This window comes from Mya arenaria, chromosome 11 (assembly GCF_026914265.1).
Source record: "Mya arenaria isolate MELC-2E11 chromosome 11, ASM2691426v1".
Classification (NCBI taxonomy): Eukaryota; Metazoa; Mollusca; class Bivalvia; order Myida; family Myidae; genus Mya; species Mya arenaria.
This window is the reverse complement of record NC_069132.1, coordinates 8,153,691-8,174,737: the sequence shown is the minus strand read 5'-3', so window position 1 is coordinate 8,174,737 and position 21,047 is coordinate 8,153,691. Positions and strand designations below refer to the sequence as shown.

Here is a 21,047-nt window from a genome sequence, read left to right as displayed (position 1 = left end):
TGAGATCAATGAATAAAACTCTTAAACACTACATTTAATTAATGCTTTTATTAAAAAAAAATACGGACTACTTCAACAGATGTACCGGCATACATCCGAGGTTGTTTTTGAAAAAATGGCCGAGGAGTTCCGAATGAGCTCTTTAATTAATATAGTTACTGCTGTTTGAAGCTGTCAAAGTCGGTTAGCCTAAGGTACAGTACGGATTGTAGTATTGCCAGATAAACGACAGTACGGATTTCAGCAGGTGCTTGGATGGTCTATTTACGTCATAGATATTTGTGTAAATAGAAAAATTTGCCTTTGCAGCAAAGTATTAAGGTTGACAATGTTTTAAGGTTGACAATGTTTATCATAAATTTCTCTTGTCAAAATGAACTCAATTTTGATTGTGTTTATATAAAATAATAATGTAAGTAGTTGCCACATTTTCCCATGATTATTTTATGAAATAATTTGGGTAAATCAAACAATTAAGAAATAAAGGAAGATCTACACTGTACTTTATCTTTGATTTAGATTTAGCTAATACAGTATAATTTAGTATTTTAGTACTCCATATAAACAGCTGCTTCTGAGTCTTTAACGGTTTTTGAATAGGCGAAAGTTCCCTATAATCGCATTATTGTGCCTAGTATTTTAGAAGGTGTAAACAAAGGTCCATGCCTTTAATTTTAATACTTATCAATCCTTTATTTATGTTCATCATGAAAAGCATCCAACTTTGACACTGAAATTTAAGACATCCATTACGTTTTGAAGTATTTTGACTGTAAATCATATGACTGTAGCAATCATTGCTTTGGAACACGTTCAAAAGCACTGTAGTTTATCAAATGACCATATATCTCTATGCTGGTGGTCATAGCTGGGGGACACGTTCTAAAGCACTGTAGTTTAACAGTTGACCATATATCTTTATACTGGTGGTCATAGCTGGGGGACACGTTCTAAAGCACTGTAGTTTATCAAATGACCATATGTCTTTATACTGGTGGTCATAGCTGGGGGACACGTTCTAAAGCACTGTAGTTTATCAAATGACCATATATCTTTATACTGGTGGTCATAGCTGGGGGACACGTTCTAAAGCACTGTAGTTTATCAAATGACCATATATCTTTATACAGGTGATCATAGCTGGTGGACACGTTCTAAAGCACTGTAGTTTATCAAATGACCATATATCTTTATACAGGTAGTCATAGCTCGGGGACACATTCTAAAGCACTGTAGTTTATCAAATGACCATATATCTTTATACTGGTGATCATAGCTGGGGAACACATTCTAAAGCACTGTAGTTTATCAAATGACCATATCTCTTTATACTGGTAGTAATAGCTGGGGGACACGTTCTAAAGCACTGTAGTTTATCAAATGACCATATCTCTTTATACTGGTAGTAATAGCTGGGGAACACATTCTAAAGCACTGTAGTTTATCAAATGACCATATATCTTTATACAGGTAGTCATAGCTGGGGTACACGTTCTAAAGCACTGTAGTTTATCAAATGACCATATATCTCTATACAGGTGGTCATAGCTGGGGGACACGTTCTAAAGCACTGTAGTTTATCAAATGACCATATATCTTTATACTGGTAGTCATAGCTGGGGGACACGTTCTAAAGCACTGTAGTTTATCAAATGACCATATATCTTTATACAGGTAGTCATAGCTCGGGGACACGTTCTAAAGCACTGTAGTTTATCAAATGACCATATATCTCTATACTGGTGATCATAGCTGGGGAACACGTACTAAAGCACTGTAGTTTATCAAATGACCATATATCTTTATACTGGTAGTAATAGCTTTGGGACACGTTCTAAAGCACTGTAGTTTATCAAATGACCATATATCTCTATGCTGGTGGTCATAGCTGGGGGACACGTTCTAAAGCACTGTAGTTTATCAAATGACCATATATCTTTATGCTGGTGATCATAGCTGGGTTACACGTTCTAAAGCACTGTAGTTTATCAAATGACCATATATCTTTATGCTGGTGATCATAGCTGGGGGACACGTTCTAAAGCACTGTAGTTTATCAAATGGCCATATATCTTTATACTGGTAGTAATAGCTTTGGGACACGTTCTAAAGCACTGTAGTTTATCAAATGACCATATATCTCTATGCTGGTGGTCATAGCTGGGGGACACGTTCTAAAGCACTGTAGTTTATCAAATGACCATATATCTTTATGCTGGTGATCATAGCTGGGTTACACGTTCTAAAGCACTGTAGTTTATCAAATGACCATATATCTTTATACTGGTGGTCATAGCTGGGGGACACGTTCTAAAGCACTGTAGTTTATCAAATGACCATATATCTTTATGCTGGTGATCATAGCTGGGTTACACGTTCTAAAGCACTGTAGTTTATCAAATGACCATATATCTTTATACTGGTGGTCATAGCTGGGGGACACGTTCTAAAGCACTGTAGTTTATCAAATGACCATATATCTTTATACAGGTGATCATAGCTGGGGGACACGTTCTAAAGCACTGTAGTTTATCAAATGACCATATATCTTTATACAGGTAGTCATAGCTCGGGGACACATTCTAAAGCACTGTAGTTTATCAAATGACCATATATCTTTATACTGGTGATCATAGCTGGGGGACACATTCTAAAGCACTGTAGTTTATCAAATGACCATATATCTTTATACTGGTAGTAATAGCTCGGGGACACGTTCTAAAGCACTGTAGTTTATCAAATGACCATATATCTCTATACTGGTGATCATAGCTGGGGAACACGTTCTAAAGCACTGTAGTTTATTAAATGACCATATATCTCTATACTGGTAGTAATAGCTTGGGGACACGTTCTAAAGCACTGTAGTTTATCAAATGACCATATATCTCTATACTGGTGGTCATAGCTGGGGGACACGTTCTAAAGCACTGTAGTTTATCAAATGACCATATATCTCTATGCTGGTGGTCATAGCTGGGGGACACGTTCTAAAGCACTGTAGTTTATCAAATGACCATATATCTTTATGCTGGTGATCATAGCTGGGTTACACGTTCTAAAGCACTGTAGTTTATCAAATGACCATATATCTTTATGCTGGTGATCATAGCTGGGGGACACGCTCTAAAGCACTGTAGTTTATCAAATGACCATATATCTTTATACAGGTAGTCATAGCTCGGGGTCACGTTCTAAAGCACTGTAGTTTATCAAATGACCATATATCTTTATACAGGTGGTCATAGCTGGGGGACACGTTCTAAAGCACTGTAGTTTATCAAATGACCATATATCTCTATACAGGTGGTCATAGCTGGGGGACACGTTCTAAAGCACTGTAGTTTATCAAATGACCATATATCTCTATACTGGTGGTCATAGCTGGGGGACACGTTCTAAAGCACTGTAGTTTATCAAATGACCATATATCTTTATACTGGTAGTCATAGCTGGGGGACACGTTCTAAAGCACTGTAGTTTATCAAATGACCATATATCTTTATACTAGTAGTCATAGCTGGGTACACGTTCTTAAGCACTGTAGTTTATCAAATGACCATATATCTCTATACTGGTAGTAATAGCTTGGGGACACGTTCTAAAGCACTGTAGTTTATCAGATGACCATATATCTCTATACTGGTAGTAATAGCTTGGGGACACGTTCTAAAGCACTGTAGTTTATCAGATGACCATATATCTCTATACTGGTAGTAATAGCTTGGGGACACGTTCTAAAGCACTGTAGTTTATCAAATGACCATATATCTCTATACTGGTAGTAATAGCTTGGGGACACGTTCTAAAGCACTGTAGTTTATCAAATGACCATATATCTCTATACTGGTAGTAATAGCTTGGGGACACGTAATTTGTTAAGTGTTAAATCATAAGGAAAGGAGTGTTAAAACAAAAATATCAAAAGCTGGAACCCTTTAGCAAAATAATGTTGAAGACCACAATTTCAAACGTGTATTCAAAATTAATTACGGCTGATGTGTTGTTTGATTGGTTGATTGACAATGTATCATGTGATATAATGAATGTTTCCATAAGGGGCCAACATATCCACCATTTTTGTTAAAGTCCCGGTGGCTGTGTTGACTAGCCGGCTGTTTTTTTTACTGTTCACTTGGTTTTTCCTGGCGTGGGTTTGAACACCACAAAAACCAAAATAAATTTTTATGCACTGGATTTTTTTCTGCATTATTCATAACATAAAAAAATGATAAAAATAGTTTTTTTCAGATGCATTACCGGGAAAACTAATATTTGGTCCAAAAACAAAAGCGAGTCACTTTTAAGTACTGCATTCAGTTTACTTGGTGTATGCCTTCCAGATGCGCAGTCAGGCTTTACTGAATGTTACGCACGAAAGGGGGATGGTGTTGAAGGAGGAATATCCCTGTAGCTGTAGGGGGGCTTCCCAAGGAAAAAAAATGAAATATAGAACTAACATGTTGGGCACTGATGTGTATTTGGAGGGATTTATAGGTTCGGGGCCGACGACCTTGTAGTAACCAAGTGATTGATTTAGGCTCAGTAAGCTATCCAACACAGAGAAAAAATGCTTACTATAGCTGATCTTCCCTTTATTCTGATATCAATATTTAGCTTAGCCCTTGAATTTGATGCCATTTTTTGCCATATTTATTTTTTCATTTTTCAAATTGATGTTACACACATGCGTAAGTGCATAATGCTGGCTACGCCCCAGCCTTCAATGCTTCATATGAGTAGTTATGGCGGTGACAGCTGATGTGAAGTTCTAAATCTTAAGCAATGCAGTTTATCAACTGATCACCTGGAATCATGACTTGAAATTGGATGTTCACCTGGATACACTTGAGGAGCAAAGAGGTCATGTTATGTTTGGAAAACTATGAAAAAAAAGTTGTTTGATTTGAAGTCTACAGATAAAACTCAGGATCTATACAAGTGTAAGAAATGTGGTTAGAATCAGTAAAGACTTAAAAGAAAGTCTTCACTGGATGTGTTAAGAAATAGGTAACTTTTGGTTTAATGAAGACATGGAATTAGAGAAAAAAGGTCACATTGGATTAAGAAAGTGATCTACAAGAATAGGTTTATGTGAAGAAAACTACTAGCTCAACAATTGGATTCACCTGAGGAGTTACAAGAACATTGGATTAAGAAGATATACAAAAATAGGTTGGATTATGTGAAGCAACTACTAGTTAAACGGATTTGGATTCACCTGAGGAATTACAAGAAACTATATGATAAAGGTCTTTTTTACTGTGCTTTGAAAAAAGTTCATCTGAAATGGGCCAAAGTTGAAGAGAAGATTGAAAAAATATGAAAGAATTGTGTGGATTTTAGATGACATGATTGAGTCTGTGACAAAAAACACTTCCATTGTTGGTAGTTTTCTATGCTTGGTGAAATTGAGAAATAATTTTTCATACAAGTATGGTTACTTATCTGCATGGAAAAATCAACATAAGCGGAACTTATGTGAACTGTGCCACAAATTAATTCTCCTGAAAGTACACAGTAACTATTATACACTTTCGTTTGCAAATCACCCTGGAATACTTAGATCAAGGGTCTGAAGCATTGATTGATCTTGGCTTTTGTTCACGCTTAAACCACCAAGTGAATTTCCTTTCAAGTCTGACAGCTATGGCCTGTCATTTAACTTCATGCATCATTTTGCTAACATCATCTGCAATTTGACCTGTTGTTTAACTAATCACATAGAACTTTCTACCAAAAAAGTGGGCTCATTTCCACACAAACCATCCATGTTCAGTTTGCATTGATCTCCCCTTCACCAGGGTTTTAAAGTATGCTTGCAACAACTGCATGGTTACAAAGGGAAATCTTTAAAGAGTTGATCATGACTACCTGGGTTATCTTTTAAGAGTTGATCATTACCGTACTACCTGGGATATCTTTAAAGAGGGGATCATGAATATCTGGGATATTTTTTAAGAGTTGATCATGACTACCTGGGATATCTGTGAAGAGGGGATCATGACTACCTGGGATATCTTTTAGAGGTGATCATGAATATCTGGGATATCTTTTAATAGTTGATCATGACTACCTGGGATATCTTTAAAGAGGTGATCATGAATACCTGAGATATCTTTGAAGAGTTGATCATGACTGTCTGGGATATCTTTGTGAAGAGGTGATCACGACTATCTGGGATAGATATCTTTGAAGAGGTGATCATGACTACCTGGGATAGATATCTTTGAAGAGGTGACCATGAATAACTGGGATATCTTTGAAGAGGTGATCATGAATAACTGGGATATCTTTGAAGAGGTGATCATGAATACCTGGGATATCTTTTAAGAGGTGACCATGCATACCTGGGATAACTTGAAAGAGTTTATCGTGACTACCTTTACCTGGGATATCTTTGAAGAGTTCATCATGACTACCTGAAGGTGGTATAAATTAACCATCTGCTTTTTGCAAAATGGAAAAATGATTTTAATCATGCCTTAATACATGTAACAGATACTTTTTCAAGCTTCCTGTTGACCTTATAAGGATTGTAGTAATCACTTCATACAAGAAATCAACATTTTTAAATACTTTATTTGAAATCATAATATGAAAATAAAATAAATCCATTCAAACAAGTGCTGACACAGCAATTTGACAAATGTTCTGGACAGGGTTTACTTTACACAGAAAGCCAATTGTTCAATGTTCTGTTTGCATACATAAAAGCCCATATTAGGGAGAAACATTTACAGATGTGCATCATGATGAACCCACTGGTTCAATGAAATTTTAAAAGTTTGAAGGCAAAAGCTGTTACATTTGAGATGAACAGTTACCTTAAATGGAGCTTTAAGCAAAAATCTTAGCAATACACAATCTAATATAAAAGTAAGGTAAAAAAAGTTCTTAGTTTCAGCTAACTTCTAAAATAAATAGGGTTGGTCAGTATGCTTTTTTTCTAAAAAAAACAAGAGGCCCATGAGTGCCTATGCTCTAGTGGCATGGCTCATGTGGTTATTTTTGATCTAGAGCATGTTTGTATGAGTAATAGCCAACAAACATATTGTTCACGTTTTGTGTTTGAGTTAGCTTAAAACGTTGCACATTTAACATCTGAGAACAGAAAGTGTTGTAAGCAGATTAGTTGCATGAACTACTAGTATTCTAATATGTGCCAAGTAAAGGTCATCTGAGGAGAATAAAATTTGCTACAAAACTGTACTATTGGTCAAATTTTCATTTTTGTAGCTTTAAAAGGACTAAATGGATGGTGGCCCCGGCCCAGGGCACATAATTTCAACTGTTTTGCTAGACAGTCTACATATAATGCTCCACAACAAATATCAAAGATATGAGCCTTGTGGTTTGAAACAAGAAGATTTTGAAAATATTTCTTAAAAAACTTGTGACCCCTGGGGGCAGTGCCAGTTTTGACCCTAGGGGCATAATTTGAACAACCATGGTAGCAGACCAATAAAATAATCCTTATTCAAAATAACAAGGGTCTGCATAGTTGTTTCAGACATAAAGATTTTCAAACATTTCCCAATTTAGTATACCAAACCAGTGAACCCAGTGGCGTGGCCAATAATGACCCCAGGGGCCTAATTTGAACAATTTTTCACATGAATTTGTGACTTAACATGTAAACTTGTCTAAAAATAGACTTCGCTCATGTAGACTTGGCTAAAAATAGCATTTTTTTTTACTTTTGAGACCCATAATCTAGGTATGCATGGGCAGATCTGGTTTTCGAAAGGAACCAAGCTCTAATTGATGTACAAGTTTCATCTATATACAATTAAAACTGAAGACTGTACCATGTTCACAAGCAATTGTTTACAGTCGCACAGACGTTCAAGGCCCATAATCTAGGCATGCATGGGCAGATCTGACTGGTTTTCGAAAGGAACCGAGCTCTATTGGATATCTAAATACTGTTTTATTGAGATACAATCATAACTAAAGACTGTATGGTGTTCACAAGCAATTGTTTACAGGCGCTAGGAAGCACATACTACGTACACATTACCATCACATCAGATATTCTGATCTTTGGCCAGTAAAGCTAAAATTAAAACCGTGATAATGTACCAAAACTACCTATATCAGGGTATATCACTATTGTATTCTTTTTAGGATATACAAGAGCTGTCATGGGGCAGTGCCCTCAACTATATGCTGCTTTGTCTTAGAAATGAATACAATAATGATAAAGGTAATATGCAATAAAGAGACAAAATAAAAATTAAGCATGAAATGCTGCAATGCAAAAAAAACAACAAGTTTTCAATGATTGACAGACAAACCTAATTAATTAAGCCTTTGTTGTGCGATTAAGTTTCAATATTTTTTTGTTTTAGTGACCTTGATCCTATGGGCCCCGAAAGCAATTCTATAATACTTTGTATACTAAGTTTGTAGATGTATTTGATGCTGCCCTCCTCCTGGCCTGCCAACACAATGACACAGTCATGTCATTTTTATAACCAGGTTTCACTTTACAGGTTAACAAGAGCTGTCGTAAAACAGTGCGCTCTACTACGCCTCTTGGAATTGGACGTAAATACAATAATAGTGTGATATGTGCCTGTAAAAAGCAATAAAACAATCAAATAAAAAAAGTGAATAAGAATCACAATGTGACAAAACAAGGTTTGATTTGGTTAAGATTATAAAAATATGCCTGTCAAAATAAAAAAATAACAAGACGCCAACGCGGCAACGCCGCATAAAGCTTAATTTTTTATTTGACAATGCAATTTTGCAAACCTAGGATTTGAGCTAATGACCTAGTATTTTTTACCAAAAAGACCCATATTTATATTTATCGGAGATATCATTCATACAAATAACCTGATCAACAGAAATTATTCCATTTGTGTGAGGAAAAACAAACATTTTATAAATACATCAGCTTTTCCAAAAAGATCTGTCCCAGAGACCTAGTTTTTGACCCTAGATGACACACTTTATCATCTAAGATTTCATGTACACAAATATTTTTAAAGTTAATTAAAATTTGAATTTTTGAAAAATATGGTTAGATCTGAAATTCATGATTGGGATGTGTGTTTATAAAATAACAATTGAATTTAGTTATTAACTGATATGGATAGCTTTGGTAAGCATAGATTTTTTTTATGACATCAGGAAAGTATTTCCTAAGATTTGACCTAGTGACCTAGTTTTTGATCTGAGGTGACCTATATTCACAAATGATTAAGACAACATGTAGACAAATATTCTGACCAAGTTTAAAAAAGATTTGACTAAAATTAATGAATTTTTATGACTGTGGGATTCTTTCTTCTAAAATTTTACCTTGTGACCTAGGTTTTGACCGGGGATGACCCATATTATAAAACTTTTAAGATATTATGCAGACAAATATTCTGACCAAGTTTCATAAAGATTTGACAAAAATTGTTCAATTTATGATGTGGAATGATTTTCCTAAGATTTGACCTAGTGACCTAGAATTTGACCCGGGATGACCCATATTAAAAAACTTTCAAGATAGTATGCAGACAAATATTCTGACCAAGTTTCATAAAGATATGAAAAAAATGTTGAATTTATGACATGGAAATATTTTCTCTAAGATGTGACCTAGTGACCTAGAATTTGACCAGGGATGACCCATATTCATACATCTTCAAGATAACATGCCGACAAATAGTCTGACCAAGTTTGATTACCATTGGATAAAAACTCTTGATTTTATTACATAAAATGAAAACTTTAACGCAGAATTGTTAATGATAGTATAGCCCACCTATTCTTCGAATAGTCGAGCTAAAAATGAACAAATAATAATTTGCAATGCTAATAAGCTCTTGCTCAATTTCATCATGTCCCTTTCACATATGAGTTGGACTGATATATCAATCACTAAATATTAATGGTCCTAGGTCAAAGAATTCAAGGTTCATTGTGCAGAATAACCACTGTTAGCCATTACCTTCACCTTCGACCAAAAAACTCCGAAAACAATACTTGTCATGTTCTGGTCAAATATAACCTACCATTAATGTTTCATGGTGTGAAGTCAACCTACAAAATGTATTTTCAAATTATTCAAAAATATAAATGTGTCTGTTTGAAATATAAATGTGTCTGTTTGAAAACATATGCTAAAACATATGCCCATTTGTTTTTACAATAGTGGCATAATACATATAAAATACAATAAATCAATGACACAATGCAGCACAAAAGAGGTCTTTTATATCACAGATTCTCTGCAAGCCAAGGTAGGGTAATTCCATCCAAAGAGCATGCAAACTGACAACAGCTTGTTGAAGAGATTTTCCTGAGGAACAATCCTGGGTATTCATTCCCTTCCTTCTGTCAGAGTAGAGACGTTTCAAACTGACAGCCTGCAATTTTAATGTACATATTTGAAAACTGTTTATATTCAGTGACTTTTTATAAATTTTTTTACATAAAGTGATGTTACATAAAATGTTGCCCATATACAACTAGAACTGTAAGCCATAGGCTAACGAATACCCCCCACCCCTCCATGTCTAGGTTGTTTGCCCTGGAGTTAGGCCGGACAAAGCTAATTTTGCCTACAAGGGGAGATAACTCCAGTCAGGGTCATGTGACCTGTACCAAATTCACAGAGGCGCAAGTTTACATCATGGCCATTAATTTCTGAAAGTTTGATAAAGATTTGTTGAATAATAACAAAGATGAATCCCGGACAGGGCTTATTTTGCCTACTTTAACACATCAAGGGGAGATAACTCTGGTCAGGGTCATGTGACCCGTACCAATTTCACAGAGGCGCAAGTTTACATCATGGCCATTAATATCTGAAAGTTTGAAAAAGATTTGTTCAATAACGACAAAGATGAATCCCGGACAAAAAAAAAACGGACGGACAGACGGACAGACAGACAGACGGACAACCCGATTCCAGTATACCCCCCCCAAACTTTGTTTTGGGGGGTATAATAAAATGATTAAACAGACTATCATAAACAATAAGTCTACAAGTACGGTATAAGGCCTTAAAGGGACTGTACACCAGATTGGCACTAAAAAAGTTTTTTTTCTGTAACATATCTCAGGACAATTATTTAATAGAATGTGTTACGCTTTTATGTCATAATTGTAAAAAAAGTACAAACATGTAAAAAAAATGTGTCACCGAAATTGAAGTCCAGTGTTGTATCAACTGTGCTACGAAGGCTTACTTCAATCAAGTGGTATATTAAAGCTATACACCTAACTTGGTTATATCATGTGATAACATCGACTAGCCAATCACGCATAAGAAATTAATTCTACTAGGTAGACATACCCAGTAATCTTTTTGAATGGAAAAATATGAAATAACTGCTAAACTTAATAAACTTGCAATTTGATCATCTGGTGCACACTGTTGCTTTAACAGCAATTAAAAAAACAACACATTCATGAAACAAATTATATAATTTACTTTGCCTGTATATAATTATTTAAAACTATATTTATTTATTTTAAATTATTTTTCGTTTTAAATACAGAAATGCTTATGCTGAGGACTTGGAAAGTTCTATTCTTACACATGGAAGTGGTGCAGAATGTATCCATTAATAGCCACGGCCGCAGATGTAATTCTGTAGATGTTTTCATGGACTCAACAGCATGGTCAACTGTTGGTCCAGGCAGCGATATATCTGCCATCTCTGTGGAAGGCTCTGGATGAAGGGCGGCAAAGGTCCATGACCAACTCCTAATAGCAAAATGAATTATTATTCAGAGTATGAGATGCACTATTTATTGAACATGTAAATGTACATGGGTATATCATTTTTGTTCTCACTCATCAACTCAATACTCTTTAAATCATTGTTTATATTTCAATCCTGTACTTGTGTATAGACCTGTACTTGTTCATAAACATTTCCTTTAGGCCTGGCGGAAACAATAAATGTCTTATCATACAAAATTACAAACACAAAGCACAGTCTTACCAGTTGGCGTTTCAACACAGTTTGTTCTTCAACATTCCAGAAGCAAGCACGTGTAGACAGACACCAAGCACACACTTTAGGGTGATAGTGGTGGTGGTCATTTTGTGCTATTGTGCATCTAATAGCTTGTTAACTGCTACAGGTCTTTTTAGGCCAAATCTAAAAAAAATGAACATCTGTCAATTGACCTACAGTGCATGAGAAAGTCACCTTTATAGAGTTATATGGTAAGAGAATTTAATAAAAAAACAGAGCTTTTAAGGTAAAGTCCAGTCAAAATCTCTAATATAAATGTGTATGGTCAGTGGAATAAGAACACAGCTGAAGACAATATACTTCCTGCCATATAAACCAGTGTTAGGTATAGATATGTACCGGAGTATATACAGTCATCTGTTAACTACATTGCTTTAGAACGTGTCCCAAAGCTATGATAACTAGTATAGAGATATATGGTCATTTGATAAACTATAGTGCTTTAGAACATGTCCCCCAGCTATGACTACCTGTATAAAGATATATGGTCATTTGATAAACTACAGTGCTTTAGAACGTGTCCCCCAGCTATGACTACCAGTATAAAGATATATGGTCATTTGATAAACTACAGTGCTTTAGAACGTGTCCTCCAGCTATGACTACCTGTATAAAGATATATGGTCATTTGACAAACTACAGTGCTTTAGAATGTGTCCCAAAGCTATTACTATCAGTATAACGATATATGGTCATTTGATAAACTACAGTGCTTTAGAACATGTCCTCGAGCTATGACTACCTGTATAAAGATATATGGTCATTTGACAAACTACAGTGCTTTAGAACATGTCCCAAAGCTATTACTACCAGTATCAAGATATAAGGTCATTTGATAAACTACAGTGCTTTAGAACGTGTACCCCAGCTATGACTACCAGTATAAAGATATATGGTCATTTGATAAACTACAGTGCTTTAGAACGTGTCCAAATGCTATTACTACCAGTATAAAGATATATGGTCATTTGATAAACTACAGTGCTTTAGAACGTGTCCCCGAGCTATGACTACCTGTATAAAGATATATGGTCATTTTATAAACTACAGTGCTTTAGAACGTGTCCCCCAGCTACGACTACCTGTATAAAGATATATGGTCATTTGATAAACTACAGTGCTTTAGAACATGTTCTCCAGCTATGACTACCAGTATAAAGATATATGGTCATTTGATAAACTACAGTGCTTTAGAACGTGTCCCCCAGCTATGACTACCAGTATAAGGATATATGGTCATTTGATAAACTACAGTGCTTTAGAACGTGTCCCAAAGCTATGACTACCAGTATAAAGATATATGGTCATTTGATAAACTACAGTGCTTTAGAATGTGTCCCCCAGCTATGACTACCAGTATAAAGATATATGGTCATTTGATAAACTACAGTGCTTTAGAACGTGTCCCAAAGCTATTACTACCAGTATAAAGATATATGGTCATTTGATAATCTACAGTGCTTTAGAATTAGTCCCCCACCTATGATCACCAGTATAAAGATATATGGTCATTTGATACTACAGTGCTTTAGAACGTGTCCAAATGCTATTACTACCAGTATAAAGATATATGGTCATTTGATAAACTACAGTGCTTTAGAACGTGTCCCCGAGCTATGACTACCTGTATAAAGATATATGGTCATTTGATAAACTACAGTGCTTTAGAACGTGTCCCCCAGCTATGACTACCTGTTGAAAGATATATGGTCATTTGATAAACTACAGTGCTTTAGAACGTGTCTCAAAGCTTTTACTACCTGTATAAAGATATATGGTCATTTGATAAACTACAGTGCTTTAGAACGTGTCCCAAAGCTATGACTACCAGTATAAAGATATATGGTCATTTGATAAACTACAGTGCTTTAGAACGTGTCCCACAGCTATGAATACCTGTATAAAGATATATGGTCATTTGATAAACTACAGTGCTTTAGAACGTGTCCCCCAGCTATGACTACCAGTATAAAGATATATGGTCATTTGATAAACTACAGTGCTTTAGAACGTATCCCAAAGCTATTACTACCAGTGTAAAGATATATGGTCATTTGATAATCTACAGTGCTTTAGAATGTGTCCCCCACCTATGAGCACCAGTATAAAGATATATTGTCATTTGATAAACTACAGTGGTTTAGAAAGTGTCCTCGAGCTATGACTACCTATATAAAGATATATGGTCATTTGATAAACTACAGTGCTTTAGAATGTGTCCCAATACTATTACTACCAGTATAAAGATATATGGTCATTTGATAAACTACAGTGCTTTAGAACGTGTCCCCGAGCTATGACTACCTGTATAAAGATATATGGTCATTTGATAAACTACAGTGCTTTAGAACGTGTCCCCGAGCTATGACTACCTGTTAAAAGATATATGGTCATTTGATAAACTACAGTGCTTTAGAACGTGTCCCAAAGCTATTACCACCTGTATAAAGATATATGGTGATTTGATAAACTACAGTGCTTTAGAACGTGTCCCCCAGCTATGACTACCAGTATAAAGATATATGGTCATTTGATAAACTACAGTGCTGTAGAACATGAGGCCCAACTAGGAATACCATTATAAAGCCAATTGTCATTTGTTTAAATTGTTTAGGTTAGTTTAGGTTAAATGTCAATAAATTTTGTAAAGGTCAAAATTCAGCTCATTCCCACCAAATCACTGTGTGCTTTGCTGAAAAAAAATGATTTGCAAGCATCAATAGTTAAATAATGCATAAAATTATGGAAATATTTAATACCGTCTTCCCAAAATTCTTCGTACTAGAGTCAGGCACAAATTATCTTGCATTTCCAGCTCCTGGATTTTCCTTAAAGCCTCTTCCAATGTTTTACAAACCAGCAATTTTGTTCGCTGTGGTGTACTCATGTGTTTTACACAGATATCAATGACGTAATTGTGTAAACACGCACCTGCCTAAATCCACACTGTCGTTTATCAAAATCCATACTGTATTTAATTTTTACGGTCAAAGTCTAGGACAGTCATGGCACTATCTCCAGAAGAGCTCGCTAAGGTTTGTCATGAGCCAGATGAGTCCACAAATGTAAGAACAAAATATGATCTTTTAATCGACATGGATTTTGTGTTTATTTTCTAATCTTAAATGTTTGTAAAATTACATTTTATGAAATTATAATGTATTATCATTTCGGATAGATGGGTTTCGGACAAGGAATGGCTAATCAGCAAATCGTTGATCGTCTGTCGAAATGTTCCAGAAACATCCATTTTTATCTGTTGTATATTTTTGTTCAAATATTTGTTGTGTTCAAGTTATTTTATTAAATTTCAACTGTAAAATTGAGGCTTTGATTAAAGCAATTACACATGTAATTCCAAATCAAAACTAAAAAAACAACGCTATACTGAAATCTGAGCAAGCCAATGAAATTGCAGATAGGCAATCATTAAGAACTAGGCTTAGTTGTTAGGAATTACAACTTTCATGTACGTTTAAATGTCTGCCAACTGCCGTCTGCGACTCAGCTGATACATAATCCCTTCAACATATTTTGCGTTGACAATGTGTCAGCCAATGAGGTTGTATTCTAAGTTATTTTGATGACCTGAATTAAAATCTTAATGATTAAGAAGGGCTCATTTGCTATGCTCACTCTGCCCTTTCTAAATCATTAAGATTTTAATTCATGTCATCTAACTATAACTATAATGCATAATAAATATATAATATTATGTATCTTTGTGTAACACTCAACTCTTTTTCTCAACAGGCACAGATCTAATTGAGTGGCATGTAAGTGCTTGTGAAATATTGCCTCAGCACATGGTGCTCATGTAATTGACGATTAAAAAAATGACTAACAAGGCAAATAATAATTAAAAAGTATTTTTCAGGACTTCATCATGCAACAGACAATGTATAGAATCAAAGACCCAAGGCGCTCATTAGAGTTTTATACCAATGTCTTGGGAATGAGGTAATTATAATGAATGTTTTTGAGTTTATATGCTAAATTGTAAAGCACCAGCTTGGTATGTTATCATGTATATAAAACAGGTACTATATATAAAAAAAACTTGTGTATTTTCTTTATTACGGTATAAACCTGTAATTAGAGTTGATGCTTTTAAAAAAATCTTTTCTACATAATCATACAATAGAAAACTTATTGATACCTTCTTGAATTGATACCTTTTGTTACAGGTTACTGGAAAAGTTTGATTTCCCTGCTATGGAATTTTCGCTTTACTTCATGGGCTATGAGAAAGCAGAGGACAGGCCTGCTGATCGCAAGGAGAGGATACAGTGGCTTTTCACTCGACCGGCCACTATTGAACTCACACAGTAAGTAACTTCTCAATGTAGTATAAAATAGTAAATTCATTGGTTGCAGGCAATGAAGTGATACATCTCTTATGCGATTGTTATATCACAACAACAAAGCTGTAACAGGGTTTATACTGGATTAAGCTTGTCTGTGTGTCTGTAAACACAATCTTGTGCATGTTTCATCTGCAAAACCCCTGGTTTGATTCATGATGAAATGCAACAAGAGTCATTATCATTAAGCCTAGTAGTGCATGCCATCGGCAGGGTTCAGACTATTTTCCAATTTATGGCCCTTTGTTGTTGTTTTTTCTTTAGTGTACAGAGATTCTTGTGCACCCTTTATCTAAAACAATAGATCTGGATGAAATTTTACATGAATGATTAATACCAAACCTAATGGTACATGCCAAAAGATTCATTTTTTTTTAAAAATGTACCGTAAATGACTGGGTATAAGACACACTTTTTTCCCGCAGATTTTGATGTAAAAAAATGCCTGCGTCTTATAACCAGTAACAAGCTTTTGAACTTTTTTTCTGAGGTCAATTTCAGGCCTAGTGTTTGTTTAGATTTATGTAGAAAGGGATGTTACTCGCATCATATCGATCAAGTATATATATATATATATATATATATGGCATGGTGGCGCTCTATCCCGCTATTGAGACAGCTATTCTTCAATAGTCAAAGAGCGAGGAGAGGGGTGTGTGGCCTTATCAACGATTGATATCCATCTTGAGGCTATGAAAGTGGCCAAGACACATCAAGTTCAATCATCCTTCAAGGCATCGACAACATGGGTCCGCGCCTTCATGAAACATCAACAGCTGTCCATCCCGGATCCGAAGACATACTCACATCAGCCAGAAGCTGCCAGAAGATTTTGAGACAAAAATCACAGACTTTCAGCGTTTTTATTATCCACCAAAGGAAAGCCACTGGCTTCCCACTCAGCCAAATAGGCAACGCTGACCAGACTCCACTGACGTTCGACATGCCTGCATCAACAAAGTTGAATGCCCTTGGTTCTAAGACTGTAACCATACATAGAACAGGAAACAAGAAAAACAGATTAACGATGATGTTAGCTTGTACAGCTGACGGAGGCAAGCTCCCGCCATACGTTATATTTAAGAGGAAAACTATGCCGAAGAATATCGAGTGGCCAGCAGGGATCGACGTTTGTGTGCAGGAAAAAGGCTGGATGGACCAGGCTCTTTGCTACGACTGGATAAATACCGTTTGCAACAAACGACTGGGAGCAGAACTGCATCGTTCTCTACTGGTTCTGGATGCTTCAGGGCACACACAACCCCTGGAATGAAAGAGTTGATGAAAGAGTTGAGGACAACTCCCGCTGTCATTCCTGGAGGAATGACATCCATACTACAGCCCCTAGATGTCTCCATTAATAAGCCGATGAAAGTGGAATAAATGGAACACCTGGATGGCCGGTGAAAAACACTCATACACAAAGACCGGACTGAAAAAGAAACCTGAACTTGATCAAATCTGCGCTTGGACCGTGGACGCATGGGAATAGCTGGATCCAAAGATCATTGTATATGCGTTAAGAAATGTTCCATTTCAAACGCTATGGACGGGACCGAAGCTGACACCATATGGAAGGAGTTCGTTAAGAAACCCATGCAATACCGACAGACGAGGCAGCCGACAAAGACGAAGAAGACAATGGATGCGGTTACTACACTGACAGGACGACAAAAGACGTGACCAAAGAAGAAATTGAGCGTTTCTTTCAGAGCGACGACGATGAATTTTAGGGGTTTGAAGAAAGTGACAAGGTTAAGCAAATGGCATTTTGTGTGCTTTACAGTTTGTTTGTTTATGTGCTGTTGAATGTATTTCATTTTAAATAATTTTTTATGTTTTATATAACATGAAAGGAATAAACAATCAAACATATTTTGCTTTGTATTGGGTTTTAAAAATAACCATCGCCATTTTCACAAAAAAAATATGTTTCGTCACTGTCAACAAACAAGGTGGCTGATCTAGGCAGACGATTTTGACATTTTTTCTATGGGTCCCATATTCCAAAACATAAATTAAAAGTTTTTTTATCTTGGATTTTTCACAGAATTTTTTGCCTGCGTCTTATACCCCAAAAATCACAGTAGTGATCAATATCCTAGATCAATAGCCTAGTGCAATATGCAGTTGGCAGGATTTGCTTGGACAGTTTTTTTTACAGAGTTAGGGCCCTTTTTTATTATAAAACTGTATATAAAAATCCTTGTCTACGCTTCATCTTTAAAACACCTGACTGAAGCTGGGTTTAACTTTACAGGAGTGATCAATATCAAACCTAGTGAAGCAAGCAGTTAGCAGGGTCCGTCAGAATATTTTTCAGTTATAGCCCTGTGGTGTTCTTTTTTAACGTTATATTGTTTACAGATCCTTGTGCGTATTGCATCTCAAAAAACCTTGGCCAGCTTTGAATGAAACTTCACATAAGTGTTTTATATCAAGCTTACCCGGTAGTGATGCTTTACATCAGCAGGAGTCAGTGGAAGTATTTCTCATAGAAATATGGTCCTTTGTGTTTTTAACAATATATTGTACCAACAGATTCATCACTCGATGGATAGCTCTTGTTTGTTATGTGCTTGTTTAGAATACGAGATGTGAAAAATAACTCTTATGAAATTAGAAAATGCCATGTATGTTACAAAGCATAGAGTTTAATGTTTAATAAAACATTTAAACACTGACTACATATAACATGTGCTGTATTTTCAGTAACTGGGGAACGGAGAACAAGGAAGGAGAGCCCTACCATAACGGCAATAAAGATCCACGTGGATTTGGTAGGCCTAAACTATTATTTATTACTAGGTTCATTTATTTTATGATTAAAGAGAAGTTTAAGACGTTCATCACTTCAGATTTGGTTTGTTTTAACAGTACAAATGTATAATAAAATAAATGTTTTTTTCCAAAAGTTTTATTGGGCCCTTTTGATCAGTTATTGATTTAAGGAAGCCAAGATTTTCAAGTTAATATTGTGGCAGAAGCTAGAAACTATGCATGATAGGAAATGGGCCTAGAGAACAGCAGTTCCATATTTAGAGAATTCGTCCAACAAATATTTTAATAATTAGAAATGAGCATTCATCACATGAATTATCAAATTTACAATCTTAAAATTTAGTGAGTGTTCCATATATCATTTTTAATCATAGGCCATATATATTCTTATTATCTATGGTAATTGTTTTACTATACGTTATATACATGTATACATAGATCAACTCCTCCAAATATGGTATAGTTTTGTAGTGCTACAACTTATGGTTTGTACGACTCCTATGGTAATGCTTTCATGTTGTAAACTTCAGTCAATTAAATAGATCATAGAATGGAACTATCTTAACGGAATTCAATTATCTTTAGTAGTTATCTATTTTTGAGCTTTTAAAAAAGATTCTGCCTGCACAGTTATTCCGCTAGTATATACATATGTGTTTAATTTTTTGCATTGTTTTAAACATATGTAAATGTTGAAAAGAATGTGATATATGGTAGTATTTTTTTATAGGTCACATAGGCCTTAATGTTCCTGATGTGTACAAGGCATGCGAGAGGTTTGAAAAGCTGGGAGTGAAGTTTGTCAAGACTCCTGATGGAGGTGGGTTTCACAGGAGCTATTATTGTTGGTTAACAAGTGACTGGCTTAATACTTGCTTTGTTGAAACCCTCATTGCATGTTTGACACGTAACTTTATAATACTGTAAACTATAGCCTAATGAGCCTCAAGAGGGCATTGGAGGCTTTGGTATTGGTAACCAAGGTCACTGAATTCCTACTAAACAATTACTCCTCTACATTTAGAATTACTCAGTGAAATGGATGAGAAAGTCAAAGTACCTAATTGTACCTGTTTGTCCTTGTGAATAAATGTTCCATTTAAAAATGAATCTTCTTTGTTCTATTAAAGGCAAGATGAAGGGGCTGGCCTTTATTCAGGATCCAGATGGCTACTGGATCGAGATTCTGAGTGCCATACAGATGTCCGAGGACATGTCAAAATAAGCTGTTTGTGCATTAAACATGCTTTGTGTACCCATATCAGCACATGTCATATAATACACTTTACCCTCTGAATAGACAACAGAAAAGGAGCCCACTTGATGCTGGTCATTTACCGAAAAGTGTGCTACATTTAATGGTGACTGGAAATACAATCAATATCTGGTGCATTGACTGAGTCTGTGATTGCTGCTATATGCTTCCATAATTAATTATTCTACCCAATCAGTCTGATAGATTTTTGGTTTAGTTACTTTTTCCCTGCTATGGATATTTAATCAGTTTTCATTTCAGTATAATAAATATGTTTTTATTTCTATGGCTTATTTTTTACCTGTATTTATGTCTGAAAATAGCTCATTGAGCTAATGTTTCTTGTTAGCATATACCTGACTAAATAAAGATCCTTGTATCTTGTATCTTGTATCTGCTATTAGTTACTAGAAAGAGATCATAGAGCAAACAGGATTTGTTCGAATAGGGGTCAAACTAGTGGTTTCCGCTCAGTAACTTGAGTTACTGTTAGGAATGAAGTGTACATTGGTGAGTTTGAAATACTAAAACTAGTGACAGTTTATAAGTTATGGCTAAGGTTAAAGTTTTGCATAGCGATTATGAAAATCCTGCTGCAACGACAATACCCCAACTTTCTTTCTTCAAAGAGACAATCTAAAAGTTGACACC

The 21,047-nt window shown here is 35.5% G+C and overlaps 1 protein-coding gene and 1 long non-coding RNA gene across 2 annotated transcripts; one reads left to right on the top strand and one right to left on the bottom strand.

The window, feature by feature from the left end:
* The first annotated feature begins 157 nt into the window (after window positions 1–157).
* Window positions 158–20,782, top strand: LOC128207372 (lactoylglutathione lyase-like). The gene is made up of 7 exons (XM_052910251.1): window positions 158–182; window positions 14,992–15,061; window positions 15,874–15,956; window positions 16,184–16,324; window positions 19,073–19,140; window positions 19,872–19,961; window positions 20,272–20,782. Exons 2-7 carry the CDS (start codon window positions 15,002–15,004, stop codon window positions 20,364–20,366), a joined length of 537 nt encoding a protein of 178 aa, XP_052766211.1. The 5' UTR covers window positions 158–182; window positions 14,992–15,001; the 3' UTR covers window positions 20,367–20,782.
* Window positions 6,565–14,867, bottom strand: LOC128207373 (uncharacterized). Its single transcript, XR_008256691.1, has 4 exons — window positions 14,756–14,867; window positions 11,961–12,119; window positions 11,550–11,719; window positions 6,565–10,373 (listed from the first exon to the last, which is right to left on the bottom strand). It is a non-coding gene; the product is annotated as an uncharacterized LOC128207373 (long non-coding RNA).
* Window positions 20,783–21,047: the final 265 nt, after the last annotated feature.